Here is a 16328-nt window from a genome sequence, read left to right as displayed (position 1 = left end):
AGTTTAACGTGTGTCTGTAGCTTATTGGAGTCAGGAACTGTTACTATTTAAAGTTAGGTAGTTGTAAACCCCCAAAATCAAGTGCTGGCTAACAGGTTAAATTGTTGCAAATTTATAACAAATAAAAAGTTAGTGCACTTTGACTGTAATCACAGCCTCTAGTATTTTTGAATATGATGCCACAACTGGCACACCTGTCTTTGGGAATTTTTGCCCATTCCTCTTTGCAGTACCTCTCAAGCTCTACCAGGTTGGATGGGAAGCGATGGTGTACAGCCATTTTCAGATCTCTCCAGAGATGTTTAATAGGATTTAGGTCTGGTCTCTGGCTGGAAGATGAACTGTCGCCCCAGTTTAAGTTCAAAAGCCAGGATGTCTTTGTACATTGCTGCATTCATCTTTCCCTCTATCCTGACTAGTCTTCCAGTTCCTGCTGCTGAAAAACATCCCCACAAAACGATGCTGCCCCCACCATGCTTCACTGTAGGGATGGTATTAGCCTGGTGATGAGTGTTGCCTGCATGCTTTTCTCTAAATGTAACGCCTGGCATCCACCCCAAAGAGTTTAATTTTAGTCTCATCAGACCAGTAAATGTTGTTACTTATGATCTAAGGGTGCTTGGGATGCCTTTTGGTCCTGGTGGGGAGTGGCTTCCGTCTGGCTGGATTGTTGCACAGATGATTGTCCTTCTGTTAGTTTCTCCTATCTCTACAGAAGAATACTGGAGCTCAGACAGAGTGACCATCGAGTTATTGATCAACTCCCTGACTAAGGCCCTTCTCCCACGATTACTCAACTTAGATGGCCGGCCAGCTCTAGGAAAAGTCCTGGTGGTTCCAAACATCTTCCACTTACGGAAGAGAAATTTTTCTGTAATCTTCCCCAGCCTTGTGCCTCAAGACAATCCTGTCTCGGAGGTCTACAAACAATTCCTTTGTTTTCCTGCTTGGTTTGTGCTTTGACATGCACTGTCAACCTTGGCACCTTAAATAGACAGGTGTATGCCTTTTCAAATCATGTCCAATCAACTGAATTCACGACAGGTGAACTCCAATTAAGCTGCTGAAACATCTCAAGAATGATCAATGGAAACAGAATGTATCTGAGCTCAATTTAAAGCTTCACGGCAAAGGCTGTGAATACTTGTATACATGTGATTTTTCAGCTTTTTTATTTTTAGTAAATTTGCAACAATTTTATATATAAAAAAAATTATTTTCACATTGTCATTATGGGGTATTGTGTGTAGAATTTTGAGGAAATAGATGAATTTAATCCATTTTGGAATAAGGCTGTAACATGAAAAAAAATGTGGAAAAAGTGAAGCGCTATGAATACTTTCCTGGAAGCACTGTATTAGCAAGAATGCTCATATAAACATAATCATATTTTATAAATATCAAAATATCTATTTACAACGTAACTGATTCCTTTAATGCAATGTTGAATCATCTGCAGTAATTATTCCTGTCTTTAGTGTCACACGATCCTTCAGAAATCATTCAAAAAGCATTTCCATCACATTAAATAAAATGTCTCCTAAATTCAATTAAAGACAGCACACCTTTAAATTGGTGTTTGCACCTCGTTTACTTTAAAACCAAAATAGCACAGGCACATTCACCGCTTTAAAGTTAGAGTGAGCAAGCAGCGTTGAACAAAATCCCAGAAGCAGCCCGAGGTAAAAGGCTTCATCTCAGCACTACATGGAAAGTATGATCAATAGAGAGATTCTTACAATGCTGTTGAAACATTGCAGAGATATGATGACACACTTACAGCGTGAATGCAATTCAAACACGCTACAACAACTTCTTGGGGCCAAAATGGGGGGCCGAGGGTCACCTGTCACACTGTTCTTTCCAATCAGTAATTACGATGTTCGTTAACTTGTAATAACAGTTCAAATGAGAAAATGAACTCTGTAAAACTTTGAATATGAAACGGAAAATATGATTTCAGGGCTGCAAAAAGAATAGAACAAAAACAGAAGCTTTAGAAATGAGAAACAATGAGTATTCTCCACACCAAACAACTCGTATACTTCACACTTTTAGCAGCCAAATTTGGTTTACGGCTTCAATCTGGAATTGAGAGGAATTAGATTTCTATAATGTGGATTTGGGAGCTTTATGTGCAAATGCTTTTACCACGCCTGGAGAACTAAACAATGCTGGACCGCAGCAGTAAAAGAGGCTTCATTTCTCCTCTAGCCTGGGAGCTAAAGATAGTGCTAAAAACAATATCATTAAAGACACTTAATTCCCATTAAAGCAAACTCAGGAATCCTCTTAATTATAGATGAATCGTTATACAACGTGCTATATAGCATCCTCAAAACATAAAGCTGAGGCAACCTGCAGCGCTGCAGAGATGTAACCTTATATGTCATCTAAGTTCGGGTGACTTTTACAACAGGGTGTTAAGTGCCATAAGCACAGAAAAAAAATGTTAAGAGGGCTCGTTAAACTTAAAGTACGTAGGCTGTATGGTGTAAAATGAGGTCATAGAAACATTAGAGCTGTTCATAACTATGGCTGCGTGCTGCCCTTTACGGCTGCTGTGAGTCCAGAGCTCGAGTGCCTTTAATAATCCTTCAGGATGACACGAGAAGCTGCCGGGCCACATAAAAAAAGACAGTTTCTAATGATGCTGTAGTCAAGAACACCTGAAGTCAAGACCAAAATCAAAGTGTGTCGAGAGAAGACGAAAACCAAGGCAGATTTTTTGACCAGAACAGCTCTCCTCACACTCGCACATATTTGTAGTGGCCTTATAAAATAATTAAAAAGTCATTCATTCATTTATTTTAATTCGGCCTGGTCCTTCTATTCATCAGGGGTCGCAACAGTGGAATGAACTTATCCAGCATATGTTTTACACAGTGGATGCCCTTCTAGCTGCAACCCAGTACTGGAAAACATCCATAAACACTCATTCACACTCATACTCTATGGCCAATTTAGCTAATATAAATTCACCTATACCACATGTCTTTGAGCTTTGGGGGAAACCGGAGTACCTGGAGAAAACCCATTCCAACACAGAGAGAAAATGCAAACTCCACACAGAAATGCCAACTGACCCAGCCGGGACTAGAACAAGCAATCTTCTTGCTGTGAGGCAACAGTGCTAACCACTGAGCCATCAGGTCGCCCATTAAAAACTCATTTACACTACAGTTATAACTGTTGTTTTGATAAAATCAATGTATATATATATATATTTGTGTGTGTGTGTGTAATATATTAACATCATTAAATTAATAAAATGTTAAGCAAAAAATATATAAATAATAGAAAAAAAGGAATAAAAATAGGCATTATTGCTAAAAACTATAGTAGTTACAAGAATAAAAAGAGTAGATTATTTAAATAAGGTAAATTAGATGATTAACCATTTCTAATTGTGTACAAACACTTTGCAGCCTGCATAGATGTCATTTTGTTCTCTCCAAGTACATAGTAAATTTTATACTCATTTATTAAATAATTAGTTATTTAATGTTTTGCTCGTGGCTGTTAAGATAATGCAAAGATAATGCAAAAATGCAAACAAATAATGGCAACTTCAGAAACCGAAAGCAAAAGCAAAAACTCAGACATTTTAGAAGATTTAGAAACTACGGTTGGATGCATTTTGGCGCAAAAGGAGCGTCTCTGTGGGTCTGCAGAGCACGTAAGATTGTCTGTGGGAGTGTTGGCAGTTTTCGCGCACAGAAAACCAGCAGTAGGAAACGTGCAGATTGAGAGAAGATTTTCCAATAGTTAATCGAACACGAATGTTTGGTTATCTTGGTGGATACAAAAAAAGTGTAAAAGCATGATATTAGTAGCATTATTCATGTGTCATCATCAAATACAGCCTACTTGGGCGGAATATGCCTGGGCGACCCGCCGAAGTAAAGTCTATGTGCACTGATGTCTATCATAGCTACCCCCCCAAAAATTTAAAATAAAAAAAACTCTAAAAAAAAAAAATATTTAAATTATAAACACATATAATATAATATATATTTATATCAGATCTAATAATCTAATATAAAAACTTACACTGATATATTAACATGCTACAAGTGATATAAAATGAAGTGCACTTTACTTGAAATGACTTCACATTGACATTAATAATAAAAATAGATGTTGTTCTTTTTTTTTTTTACTTTTGAAATGTAATTGATCACATTAAAACAAGACTTTAAACTTCATCATATATCCAACTTTAAAAGAAAATCATCTGTAAAATAAAATTCCATGAAATGATATAGGGGATTTAAAGTTTTAAAGGGTTTGAGCTTTATGAACAAGCTGTAACTCACTGGAATAGTCAGTCATGAAAGCGGAGTCATTATCCTCGAAATCTGATGTCAAATGGTAACATTTTGCAATCATTTGTGATCGGATCACCTGTAATGGATCTTTATACCAGGTTTAAGCAATCTTTGATTACCACAGAACAGCCTTCATTCGGCACATATGTTTCTCCACTATGATTTGCAGCAGAACCAAAGGAAACAACCAGTAATCAGCCTGAAAGCCTGTAATACACCAGACCTTTAAACAACATACATTTGCGAATCACTGTCAGAGATTACACTCTTCTACATTTACAATGTTCCACATTCTACAGTCACACTGTTCAACCTTTTCATTTTCCCAGAAATTACATAAAAGAGACAGCCACAATGGGTGTTTTCATTACTCGGTCCACGTCCACGGCCTCAAAGAGCGTTAATATAGTACGTGACAGCTATAAAAAGCAAGGGTAAGCAATCTCATTCCTAGGGGATCCATAAACACGCCAGACCCCCGCAGCGAAATTGCCCGTCCCAGGGTTAGGCACTGAAGCGCTGCCTAATATGCTTGGCTGGCAGCGTCTCGGCAGGCTCGCACGCACTCCAAACCCTCTCATTTAGGATTGTCAGGCTAAGACTTCCCATGCCCGTCGCGTCCTGGAAATGTCACTAGCCAAAGCGGCGACGAGCCCACAGAGCGTTGCGTCGACAGGTGACCAGGCGAGACAACATGATGGATGAGCACGTAGGGGAAAAGCGGCATGTTAAACAGAACAAATAAACTGCTGAACAACAGTTGGCCAACAGAAAAGGATGTGCAGAGGCCATGTAGAAAGAGAATTTAAGAATTAACAAAGAGGCCCGACTCCTCCATCATGATCACAACAGATGAGTCAATCACCACCCACCGCAGGCACAAAACAAAACACACACGCATATGAAAAAGAGACACAGAATGGACACCCCCGCAATCACTTCACACTGCTAACCTCTGTTCGCTGGGGTCCCATCCTTGATTTCTCCTGTAAAGCTTATCTTATTACAGCAGCTTCGTCCCACCGGACACAGCTGTTAATTAGTTTTCTGGCCCTTCTCTTGTTTTTTTGACTCTCTCGCTCTCTCCCTCTCTTTCTCTTTGCAGTGCCAGGTGTGATTTCAGTTGGGAAGTCATCAAGGATAGTACAAGGCGTCCTCTCTATAGTGCAAATGACACGCATGCTGTTATTTCTCTTTTGGAGTTAATGAATTAAATGCTTTCTGTTGATAACCGTAAATATGAAACGTGACAGATGCTGGGAAATAATGATCATCCGGATTCAAAATAGATAGACCTTTTCTCCCTCCGAGCCTGTGATGTGCATCTTTCTCTTGAAAAAAAAAAGAAAAGAAAAAGGAAAAAAGTCATGCTTGGAATTTTGTATTAGCAAACCTAATGGGGGAAGTCGATAGCTACATTATATGGGTATTATGTGAGGAATGGGTTTGATTATTTTCTGATTCTCCAGCCCTTCCGCAAGATCACTGCACTCCAGAGGACACATGCAGATGAGGAAATGTGACCGGTTATAGCACATTTACAATCACTTTAAACGTCATTTGATGGTTCTTTTATAATTATTATAAATGTGCTAGGCCTTTATGACTCTTTTGGGAGTCGGAATATTTGCAGTTTTAAAAAGTTATTTGTCACGCTGCAGGCCCCTCTGAAATGAACTAGTAAAAAAAGTGATTTTAAATTTAGTGTAGTCCCCGAGATTTATTACAAAGTCACTAACTTTTCGAAATCAAAAGTGATGTTCCTTGTACAAAGATGCCAATTAAAATGATTTCTGAAGGATCAGGTGACGCTGAATGATGCTTAGGATTTAAAAATGTTTTTTTACACAAGAAATAATAATAAATAATTGCAATATTCACAATGACTATTTTATTGCATTGTAATCAAATAAATGCAAAAAATGGACGTTGTCTGCATTTAAATACATTATAAATTATGTATATCATGCATTAATTCATTTTCTTTTGGCTTAGTCCATTATTTTTTAGGCGCAATTTGCACTACGGCCAATTTTATTCATTCAATTCACATATAGCGTTGACCTGTGGGGGAAACCGGAGCACCCAGAGGAAACCCACGGCAACTACGAGACTTTAACCAGCAACCTTCTTTCTATGAGGCGACAGTGCTAACCACTGAGCCACCGTACTGCCTAGATGCTGTCATTTTTATATATTTATAAACCTGCTTTTTTGAACAAAAGGTTGAATTGTTGACAATTTATGTCTTTGCAAACTAATAAATTGGTGGTTAGCTTATTTATCATCCACATATGCAAATATGATTAACAGCATAACTGCAATTAATAAATGAACACTTATTTGTTTACATGAGACATATGAGGTACTTTTGACTTTAATTAACGTTTTAAATATGCTTATGCTCTTACACCGAGATTTTTGTTTCAAGCATGTAATTGTTTAAAAGATGAATCAAAATAAGTCTAGAAATTACATGTAAATATAAACACATAAAAAACATCTACAATATGTATAATACAGCTTATTTTTTAACACTTACAGCCAAAATACTATTTACTGTATTGTACAAGAAACCCATTTACAATACTGTCATACATGTAATTACAATGTTATAAGAATGTAACTACAATGTTACTACATAGTACTTCTAATGTGATGGCATAGTAACTGCATCCAAAATAAAAGTTTGTGATTACATATGTACTGTGTATATTTACCAATAAATAAACAAACACTGTATCTGAAAAATAAAACAAAAAACATTTACAACAGCAATGTAAATACAATGTGATGACATAGTAATTAAGTTGTAATTACATGTGTGCTATGCATATTTACATATACAACTATAAATAACCAAATACTTTGTTACATTGTTAATTACAATGTAACAATGTATCTACAATGTAACGACATAGTAATTATATCCAAGATAAAAGTTTGTAATTACATATTACATGTGGACTGTGTATATTTACAGATACAATTATAAATAAACAAATACTGTACATGCATTATATAAAGAAACATTTACATTTATAAATACTATCTTGGGTGTAACTACAATTTATTTGTAATGTAATGACAGTAATAACACTGTAACGACACAGTTATTGCACACAAGATAAAAGTTTGCAATTACATTACTTATGTACTGTGAATATTTATGCATATAGCTATGATTTACAAATACTGTACACGAAATATACAAAAACACATTTACAATATTATCATAGATGTAATTTCAATGGTTTTAAATGCAATTACAATGTTATAACAATGTCATTACAAAGTAATTACATGAAAATAAACACTTGTAATATGTACTCCATATACTTACGTATAAATAGACAAATACTGTATATGAAAATATACAAAGAAACATTTAGGTTTACAGATAATATATTGGATGGGTCTACAAAGTAATTGCAATGTAATGACACAGTAATTACATCCCAGATAAATGTTTATAATTACATGTGTATATTTACATATACAAACATAAATAAAAATACATGAAATATTACATTTATACATATTACAATGGATATAACTACAGCGTAATTACAATGTAACTACAGAGTAATTACAATGTAACAACACATTAATTACATATAAGATAAAAGTTTGTAATTACATATTAAACATGTGATCTGTGTACATTTAAGTATAAACTATAAATAAACACTACATGATATATACAAAGCAACACATTGATAAATATTATCTGGGATGTATTTACAATGTAATAGCAACAAAATTACATTCAAGATAATAGTTTGTAATTACATGTGTATTGTGTATATTTACATAAATAACCATAAATACACAAATACAGTATATGAAATATACAAAGAAACATTTACGTTTATAAATATTATCTTGGATGTAACCATATATTTATAATGTAATTACAATGTCATGACACAGTAAGTGCACACATGCAAATATGTTTATAAATCAAGATTAAAGTTTCTAATTACATTTTACTTACATGTGTACTGTGCATATTTAAGTATATAATTATAAATACACACTCCATGAAATATACAAACACGTTTGTAAATCTTTGATGCAATTACAATGTAATCACAATGTAGTTACAATGCAACAACATAGTTGTTACAATCAATATATAAGTTTGTAATTACATATTACATGTGTACTGTTTAAATGTATATAATTATAATTTAAAAATACTGTACATGAAATATATGACACATTTGCAATATTATCATACATGAAATTACAATGTTATAACAATGTAATTACAATGTCATTACATCCAAAATAAAAGTTTGTAATAATTAGCTATTTTTTCAAAGGGAAAGGGGCTACAGTCTTACGGGTTTGTTAAAGGAATAAAACTGTGTGTGTTTCATGGCACTTTAAGCCACCTTTCATTATTTATTCTTGTATGACATGAGATGATGCACATTAATATGAATCGCTGTCCATCCTATTGCAAGCGAAAATTGCAAAGATGTTGCTATGCTGTCAATATTTCAGTTTTAAACCACATAGGAGATGAACAAACACATACAGACTGGCAACAACAGCAGGGTGAGTAAAAGATGACTGAAGGTTCATTTTTGGATGAACTGTGCCTCTAACCTATAATGATGCTGTTAAAAATAGATTCATGGTCATCTCTTGCGTCAACTGCCTGGAAACCAGTATTGCTCGTGTGCAAACAAAAAATTCATCTCAAGCTCAATGATCCCCTGAGCATAAAAAGCAGAGTGCCAAGACTAGTAAACACTGCTAATAATGCAATCCCCGGACATGAGCCATGCAGAGGCCTTGATGCAATGAGAGGGAGATTGAAAGGAAAAAGAAAGAGATAAGAAAAGATCCGACAACAATACCGAGAGTAGCTAAATGCACTACATACTTGGCACTGACTTTGAGCACCGGTAGGCAGCCACTAGCAAAGGCGAAACTGACAAGGAATAAATCACCCCACATGATGTCATTATAAATGGCCGTGGACGTGGCCACTCCAGCTGAGCAGAGGAAGTGTGAAAGAGAGGGTGACAGAACAGTGTGATGATGACTGGTAATTGACAAGAGCAGTGCTCTGCGTGACCACACAGTACAGCGCCAAAGCCCTTCCACAAATATTAGCCCGACTCAATAAACACAACGTATCCGTTTCACTGGCATGAACTACGTCAACACTAACCATAAATGTGTCCCATGAATCCTAATAATGTTCCTTGACTTTTCCTGTATGTGTAGGAGGATGGCAATTGAACTTTTTTATGTTTAATACTAATTTAGCATAACGTTCATGAGCAGTTGTGCAGGCCACTTGCTACACAGGCTAAATGTACCATTAGAATAGATGCTATTAAGACAATGGGGTTGTGAACAGTTTACAGATAGTTATACACTGGCATAAGCACTGTCTCTCAGTTTATTTAAAAAATGAGGAAGTATATATTTATTTGGGCTGATTGTAGTTGTAATTGTAAGCAATCTGAGAAACAGAAAATCCAAAACTGAATAAAAAAAAAAATAAATAAATAAAAAAAATTAAATTAAGTTTAACAAAATAAAATAAATTAAATTATATAAAAACTGTTAAATATATTATATTTATAATAATTAAATAATTACAAATATTTCAGGATTAAGTCATGTTGGTCAATTTCACAAGTTTTCTGTTTTGACTGATATATTTTTTTTTCAAAAAATACCTACAAAATCTTTAAAATGTAATTTGTTTTGTAGATACAATTACTCCCATAAAATGAGCATATTTGAAATATCTAAAATGTATTATAATAATTTATTTCATTATTTTATTTATTAATATTGTAATAAATAATTAATATAATTAATATGGTATTATTTTAAATGAATAAATGTTATAAATTAAATAAACAAGAAATTATAAAGTGTTTCATTGAAAATAAATAAATGAATAAATAAAAACCAACATGCCAAAAAATGATAAAGGATATTATAGAAAGGACCTGTGCAGACCATGATAACGGTTATAAGGTTAACATGTCTCATTTAAAATGATTGGTTTATTGAACCTCAACAAAATAAATAAACAATAATTGTATAAAAAGAGTACCTTTTAAAAATACAACAAACGCATCTGTTTTAAATTATATTGAAAACGTGCACACTCACATGCATTTAAAATGTGAGGAAAATAAATTATAAATATATATATGCAAAAATCATATATTACATTTTTCTGGTTAAATGACATTTTCTAAGGTATCTGTAGTGATTTTTAATGTTACATACATAATATCAAAATATTTTTTTTAAAAATGTAGCTCTTTAAATTTAAACTTGTTATATAAATTTAAGCTTGTTAAATATAATTGAATTAATATTACACATTATATGTGTTAATATTATTATGGACACAAGTATGTTGTTACCCTTTACCGTTTTTCCACAGACCTATGATGAAACATTCATCTGGCATAAATACCAAAATATGCAAATGATGGCAAAGTGAGGAACAGGCGTCTTTCAAGGTAACAACCTGACATCGTCTTTAAGCAAGAGTCCAAACTCACTCACCTGCTTGATACCAAGTCGATAAGCCATGATACGGTCGACCGCATTGGGATTCATCTGAGTCCACTGGAGTTTGAAGCCGTAGACACGAGGTTTGTTTTGCCACAGTGCGCTGTAGGTATCATAAAAGAACTCAGGAGCAAATGCTTTACCTAAAATAAAAAAAAAGAATAAAACACACACACAGACATTACCATTAATCCATATACAATCTTAAAACTTAATTCATATTTTGTTTCTTGTGTCTGCTTTAAGTTGCACTTTTATTCTTGATTTGAACCAAAAACAAACTACAAGCATTGGTTTTATAAGATCTAAATTATGCTAAATATATGTATTCATCCCTTTGAAAATAATGGAGAAGTGTCTATTATTTTGTATGTATTAGGAGATCATTAAAAAACATAGTCTGCTTTTTTAAAGCAGCAGGTCAAATGTCTGGCACATTGAAGTGATGCTAGAGGATATTGTGAATGCATTTATAAGCCATTTTTGGTGGAAAATGGGTAAAAACAGATGAACGTTCTCCATCAGAGGTTCAAAGGAGACAGACACAAAGCAAAACCATTAGGAGAGCTCATCTCTCTATCTGCTGAAAGCTGACAAGCCCGTGAAAAAAATGAAAACGAGAAAGAAAAAACTGTTTTGCATCAAGGCCTGTCTGCTCCTCGACAAGCTAAAAAACACTCGCACAATCAAAGCAAAAAGAGAACAAATATATTATTTGCAGATAACACAAGCTTTCAATGTAAGCTCATGAAATAAAAAGAAGCTCTTGTTATGTCGAAAATAGCTGTTTTTACAGTACATTACAAGCACAATGAAAACAAACCAAAAGATTTTTAAAAAGACAACAATTTGCTCGTAAAACAGACTAAATCATTTCCCTAAAATAATTAAAATAAATGATTAAAATAAAAAAATAAATACATAATATTACAAAGGAGAATATAATGAAGGTATTGTTCTTCATTTATTTGCATGGTTCCACTGCAATTGTATGTCATACAGATAAAATGTTGAATGTCTACGTCGGTAGAAGCATGTTGGAAAGTTATATTGTGTAGAGCGAGGAAAGGTGGCGGACGGGCAAATGTGCTGATGTCTGCAGGTCAGAAATAAGGGCTGCCACCAGCACTTATTTTATCCCCAGCTTATTAAGAAGGAAAATGCTAGAGCCAATGCTAATGGGTCCATGGAGTTTACTCTGCTTAAGGCTTAGGGATGAATTTGACTCCTCTGGGAGTCAATGCTTGAGTGAAGGTGAAGAGAAAAGCAGGAGCATCATAAACACATGGGTCTTAAATCAGCCTGAGATGGAGACAGACAGCACTGCATGGATCAGCTGTCACTTAAGAGAGAGCCAAAAGAAACCCAGAGGCTCCAGCAACCAACATCTCAAGAGTGAGTCCACTGTGCTCTATAATGGAAATGTACAAATGCTTTTAAGTCCAAACCTTTGATGCATTAGATTTAGGTCTGGATCAATAATAAAATTCTGCATTAATCTCTGTCAGAGGTCTCAGTATCTGAACAGGCAATAAATCAGTGGTTTTCAGACAATAGGCTTCAGTGAACCTCCAAGGGGACCTTAAGATGATGTTTAAAATCAGACAAAACAATTACTGTAGGCTTAAGGGCCAATTACTTCACATTGAACCAGACAGGTTAAAAGGTTAATTGTTTCTAAACTGTATTTTGAATTTAGTCAGGTTATTTTGTGTAATTTGTTTGATGATCTGAATCATTTAAGAATGATAAATATGAAAAAAGAAAGGATCAAACAATTTTCCACATACAGCGCTCAGCATATATACACCCCCCACAAATCTCTCATTTAAATTAATATTTTCTATATGATGCTACACAATATTATATTAGTGCAAATACATTACATTAGTCAGCACTAAAGCCAAATCTAAAGCTAATCTAAGAAAATAACTTATGGTAACGGTTCAAAAATTTGTAGGCCAAATTTATGCTATAGAAAAATATTAAATACATTTTTTTAAAAATAGCAAAAAAGAGAAACAAAAAATATACAATTTAGTTGAAATGTTGTAGTTTGTAATTTTATTTTGCAATATTGTGCTTAAATTTAAATGTATTGTCTTTCCATTTATGAAAATGTTCAGTGACAAATTGAAAATAAAATATTATTTTGATAAATTTATCTGTTTAATAAATCTGTTTTGTTTAAATGCACCAATATATATGACCTTTATTCACAGAGAAATGGATGAACATATTAATTTTTAAATGCGGTGTACTTATTTATGCTGAGCATTGTATAATTCCACACATACACATAATTTATATTATTTTAAATTTTGTTCTTACTGTGAGTGTACAAAAGGAACTGCTGATGTGTTACTTCAGATTACATTAACGCTGTACTTGTTACAGACATATTAATGTACAATGACAGATTTGCTCTGATATGGTCATTACAGATTCATTTGTCATAAGACAAAACACAACACATCTCTGCAAGCAACTTGCAATTATATGATTCAAACAGAGCTGGTGAACGTGAGGCAAATGTTTAGCACAGTAGCTTTATTGAAAAACAATCAAATTAGAGTTAATGGTTGGAAATTTTAGGAAACTGTACATCAACTCTCAATGCTCTTTAAAATGAACACTAACCACCGCTAATTCTTGATATTTGTCTTTGTCTGACAATATTATGTAGGTTTGATCTTCAAAGATCAAGCAGAAGACCTGTGGGATGTGAAGAGTTGTGTCACTGAAGCGGTTCCTGGTCTTCATCAAACACATAACAGTTCTGTCGTGACAAAGAACCTGTGCTCATACTAAATCTCAGTACATGAATACTTTATATTTGACTTTCTCAGCAGTGTGAAGCCATCAAACAGTGGGTAAAATGTACTAAACCATCAAGCACTGGACCACCTTACCCACATATCAAGCACCCTGAAACAAAACGCCTCAGATACTGATGCTAACAAAATTTTAAAAAGGTCCATAAATCATTGCACAATAAAGAAAATTTAAATCCTGACACTAATCCCCACTGAACACTAAAGATATTATTTAAAATATATAAGCTGCACTTTTACATGCAATACATAGATATTCAATTAAATCTTGTAAGTACTGTACAATATGTAAGTGAATTGAATAAAATAAGCTACCCGTAGTATCTGAACAGGAGAGTGTGTGGGTGTTTCCCAGCACCGAGGCCATGTTTACACAAACATGTTTCAGTTTTAAAACAGCGATTTAGAATAAAAACGATCCACATCCACAATGGCATTTCATCTAGTGTTTTTAAAAGATCTCCATCCACACTACACTCCTGAAAACGCACATCACATGACCATGCACACACTTTGGCATGCGCTACCACATATGTGCACCTCTGAGCTCCAGGCATTCAGCGGGTGCTTTGAGCAAACCTCCCCAGGTGAGAGCAGCGCATATGGGACAGTTCATCAAGGATATTCCACTGGATATCATCTCACTATAGTTGTTAATCGTGATATTTAATTCATCTAGTCTCTAACAAATCTTCGGCCTTTTGAATCTATTACTTGTTGCAGGTAATGTTTTGCCTGAGCGCAAACATAAGTTAATATATTAATTTATGTAACCACATAATAGGCGACGCAGTGGTGGAGTAGGTAGTGCTGTCGCCTCACAGCAAGAAGGTCGCTGGTGCGAGCCTCGGCTGGGTCTGTTGGCATTTTTGTGTGAAGTTTGCATGTTCTCCCTGTGTTTGCTAATGGTCTCCTCTGGGTGCTCCGGTTTCCCCCACATTCCAAAGACATGCGCTACAGGTGAATTGGGTAAGCTAATGTTTCCCGGAGATGGATTGCAGCTGAAAGGGCATCCGCTGCGTTAAACATTTGCTGGATAGGTTGGCGGTTCATTCCGCTGTGGCGACTCCGGATTAATAAAGGGACTAAGCCGACAAGAAAATATTAATGAATGTAACCACAAAAACTCATGCTCCTCTTTGACTGATTGTTTGCCTTTATTTCCTATTTTGTATAAATGTAATGTATTATTGATGTTTCATATTTTTTTCAAAATGTTTCATATTTTTAGAAGAAAATGAAAGGGGGCAGTTATGTCACAGGCTCCAATTTGTTATAAATATGCACACAGGGAAGATGACAGTCATATAAATATGTAGCTATTGCCTTAAGATCTTTGGTGTCTGTTAAGTAAATATCAAAATGAAAATAGGCAGTTCCTTATATCATGTTTTAATTTTATTGTTAAGATAGTGGAAAAACACATCCAAGGTGATGTGAATGACGTTATAAAGTACACTGTTCCTTTTAAAGATTTACCTGAAGTGTCTGGACGTGAGTCTGTAAAACAATTCCCAGAGTAGTTGGTGGTTCATTCTGCAGTAGCGACTTTTGATGGAGCAGGGAGTAAGTCAAGGGAAAGTAAGTGAGTGAGTATTATTTTTCCAGTACTTTGTTCAATTACATGCAGCCTTGAGCTTGAGAATTTTTTTTTTTCAGAAATGTTACTTGTTTGTTAGTATTCTTGCATCGGATGGAACTTTGTACTATATATTGTGAAGGAATGGAAAGAATAGATATAAACTGTATACAGTATCTGCCTGAGGTTCATAAACCTCCACATCGTGAAGGGTCAGAAGGTCAACTCATGTAAAACGCACTTTATACTTAGCAGTGAGAACTTGAAGTTATTTTTTTCTTGGTCACATCTTATTTCACCAAGGGCACAAGCTGGTGCCCTTTCAGAAAATAGATGCATGATACTTCTGCAGGGCCTTTTCTCAACTTCCTGAACTTTCTGCTGTATTAATTGAACACCCCTGTTGGGTTTGCATCACCCAGTGCTGCAAACATCCCAAATGAATGCTGAGACTGAGAAAATTCAAGCCTTTTATCTTTGAACAGTTGTGCACATTGCTCTGACAAAGTGAAATGTCAAGTTGATGCATTGGCTATTTGTTCAAGCACCACACAAAACCCTACGGTCACACGACATTCGGCCGTTGCTCAGCGGCTTCACCTTCGTTTGCTTCAATCCATTACATTTGCTTCTTGATACAAAATTACAGAAGCTTAACCTCCAGTGAAACACACTCAACATGGCATTTTTCTGGCTTGTGCTTCTTTTAATGCCCAAGCATATAAAAACCCCTATGATGACAACGATAAATGAGATCTTCAAGTTGGTGCAGAATGTTCCAGCAGAGGCTCATCACAGATGCATGGTTTGTGCAAAATAATGGCCTTCAGCATGTCCTACAGAAGTGTGTGGAGAGAGAGAATGAGAAAGAGAGAGATGCGGATACAAGGAGAGTGGATATGAGTGATATAATCCTCTTTTATGCCTGCTGAACAGAGCAGGAAATTGTCAATGCAAATTAAATGATTAGGGGTGAACATCTCCAAGAATAACCTATGCATCAGAAAGCAGGTAGCTCATCTC

The 16328-nt window shown here is 34.9% G+C and overlaps 1 protein-coding gene across 22 annotated transcripts in view; it reads right to left on the bottom strand.

Annotated features, from left to right (window-relative positions):
* The window catches only part of mdga2a (MAM domain containing glycosylphosphatidylinositol anchor 2a), a 347889-nt gene that overhangs the window by 51843 nt on the left and 279718 nt on the right, over nucleotides 1-16328 (bottom strand). For all 22 annotated transcript variants that reach the window (XM_087290654.1, XM_087290660.1, XM_087290651.1 and 19 more), the window contains one exon: nucleotides 10887-11035. In XM_087290654.1, coding sequence (XP_087146780.1) covers nucleotides 10887-11035 — 149 coding nt within the window. The remainder of the gene's footprint in view (nucleotides 1-10886; nucleotides 11036-16328) is intronic.

Source organism: Danio rerio, chromosome 17, assembly GCF_052040795.2.
Source record: "Danio rerio strain M-AB ecotype USA chromosome 17, GRCz13ab, whole genome shotgun sequence".
Taxonomy (NCBI): domain Eukaryota; kingdom Metazoa; phylum Chordata; class Actinopteri; order Cypriniformes; family Danionidae; genus Danio; species Danio rerio.
The sequence above is the reverse complement of the archived record's forward strand: the minus strand, read 5'-3'. Positions and strand labels throughout refer to the sequence as shown.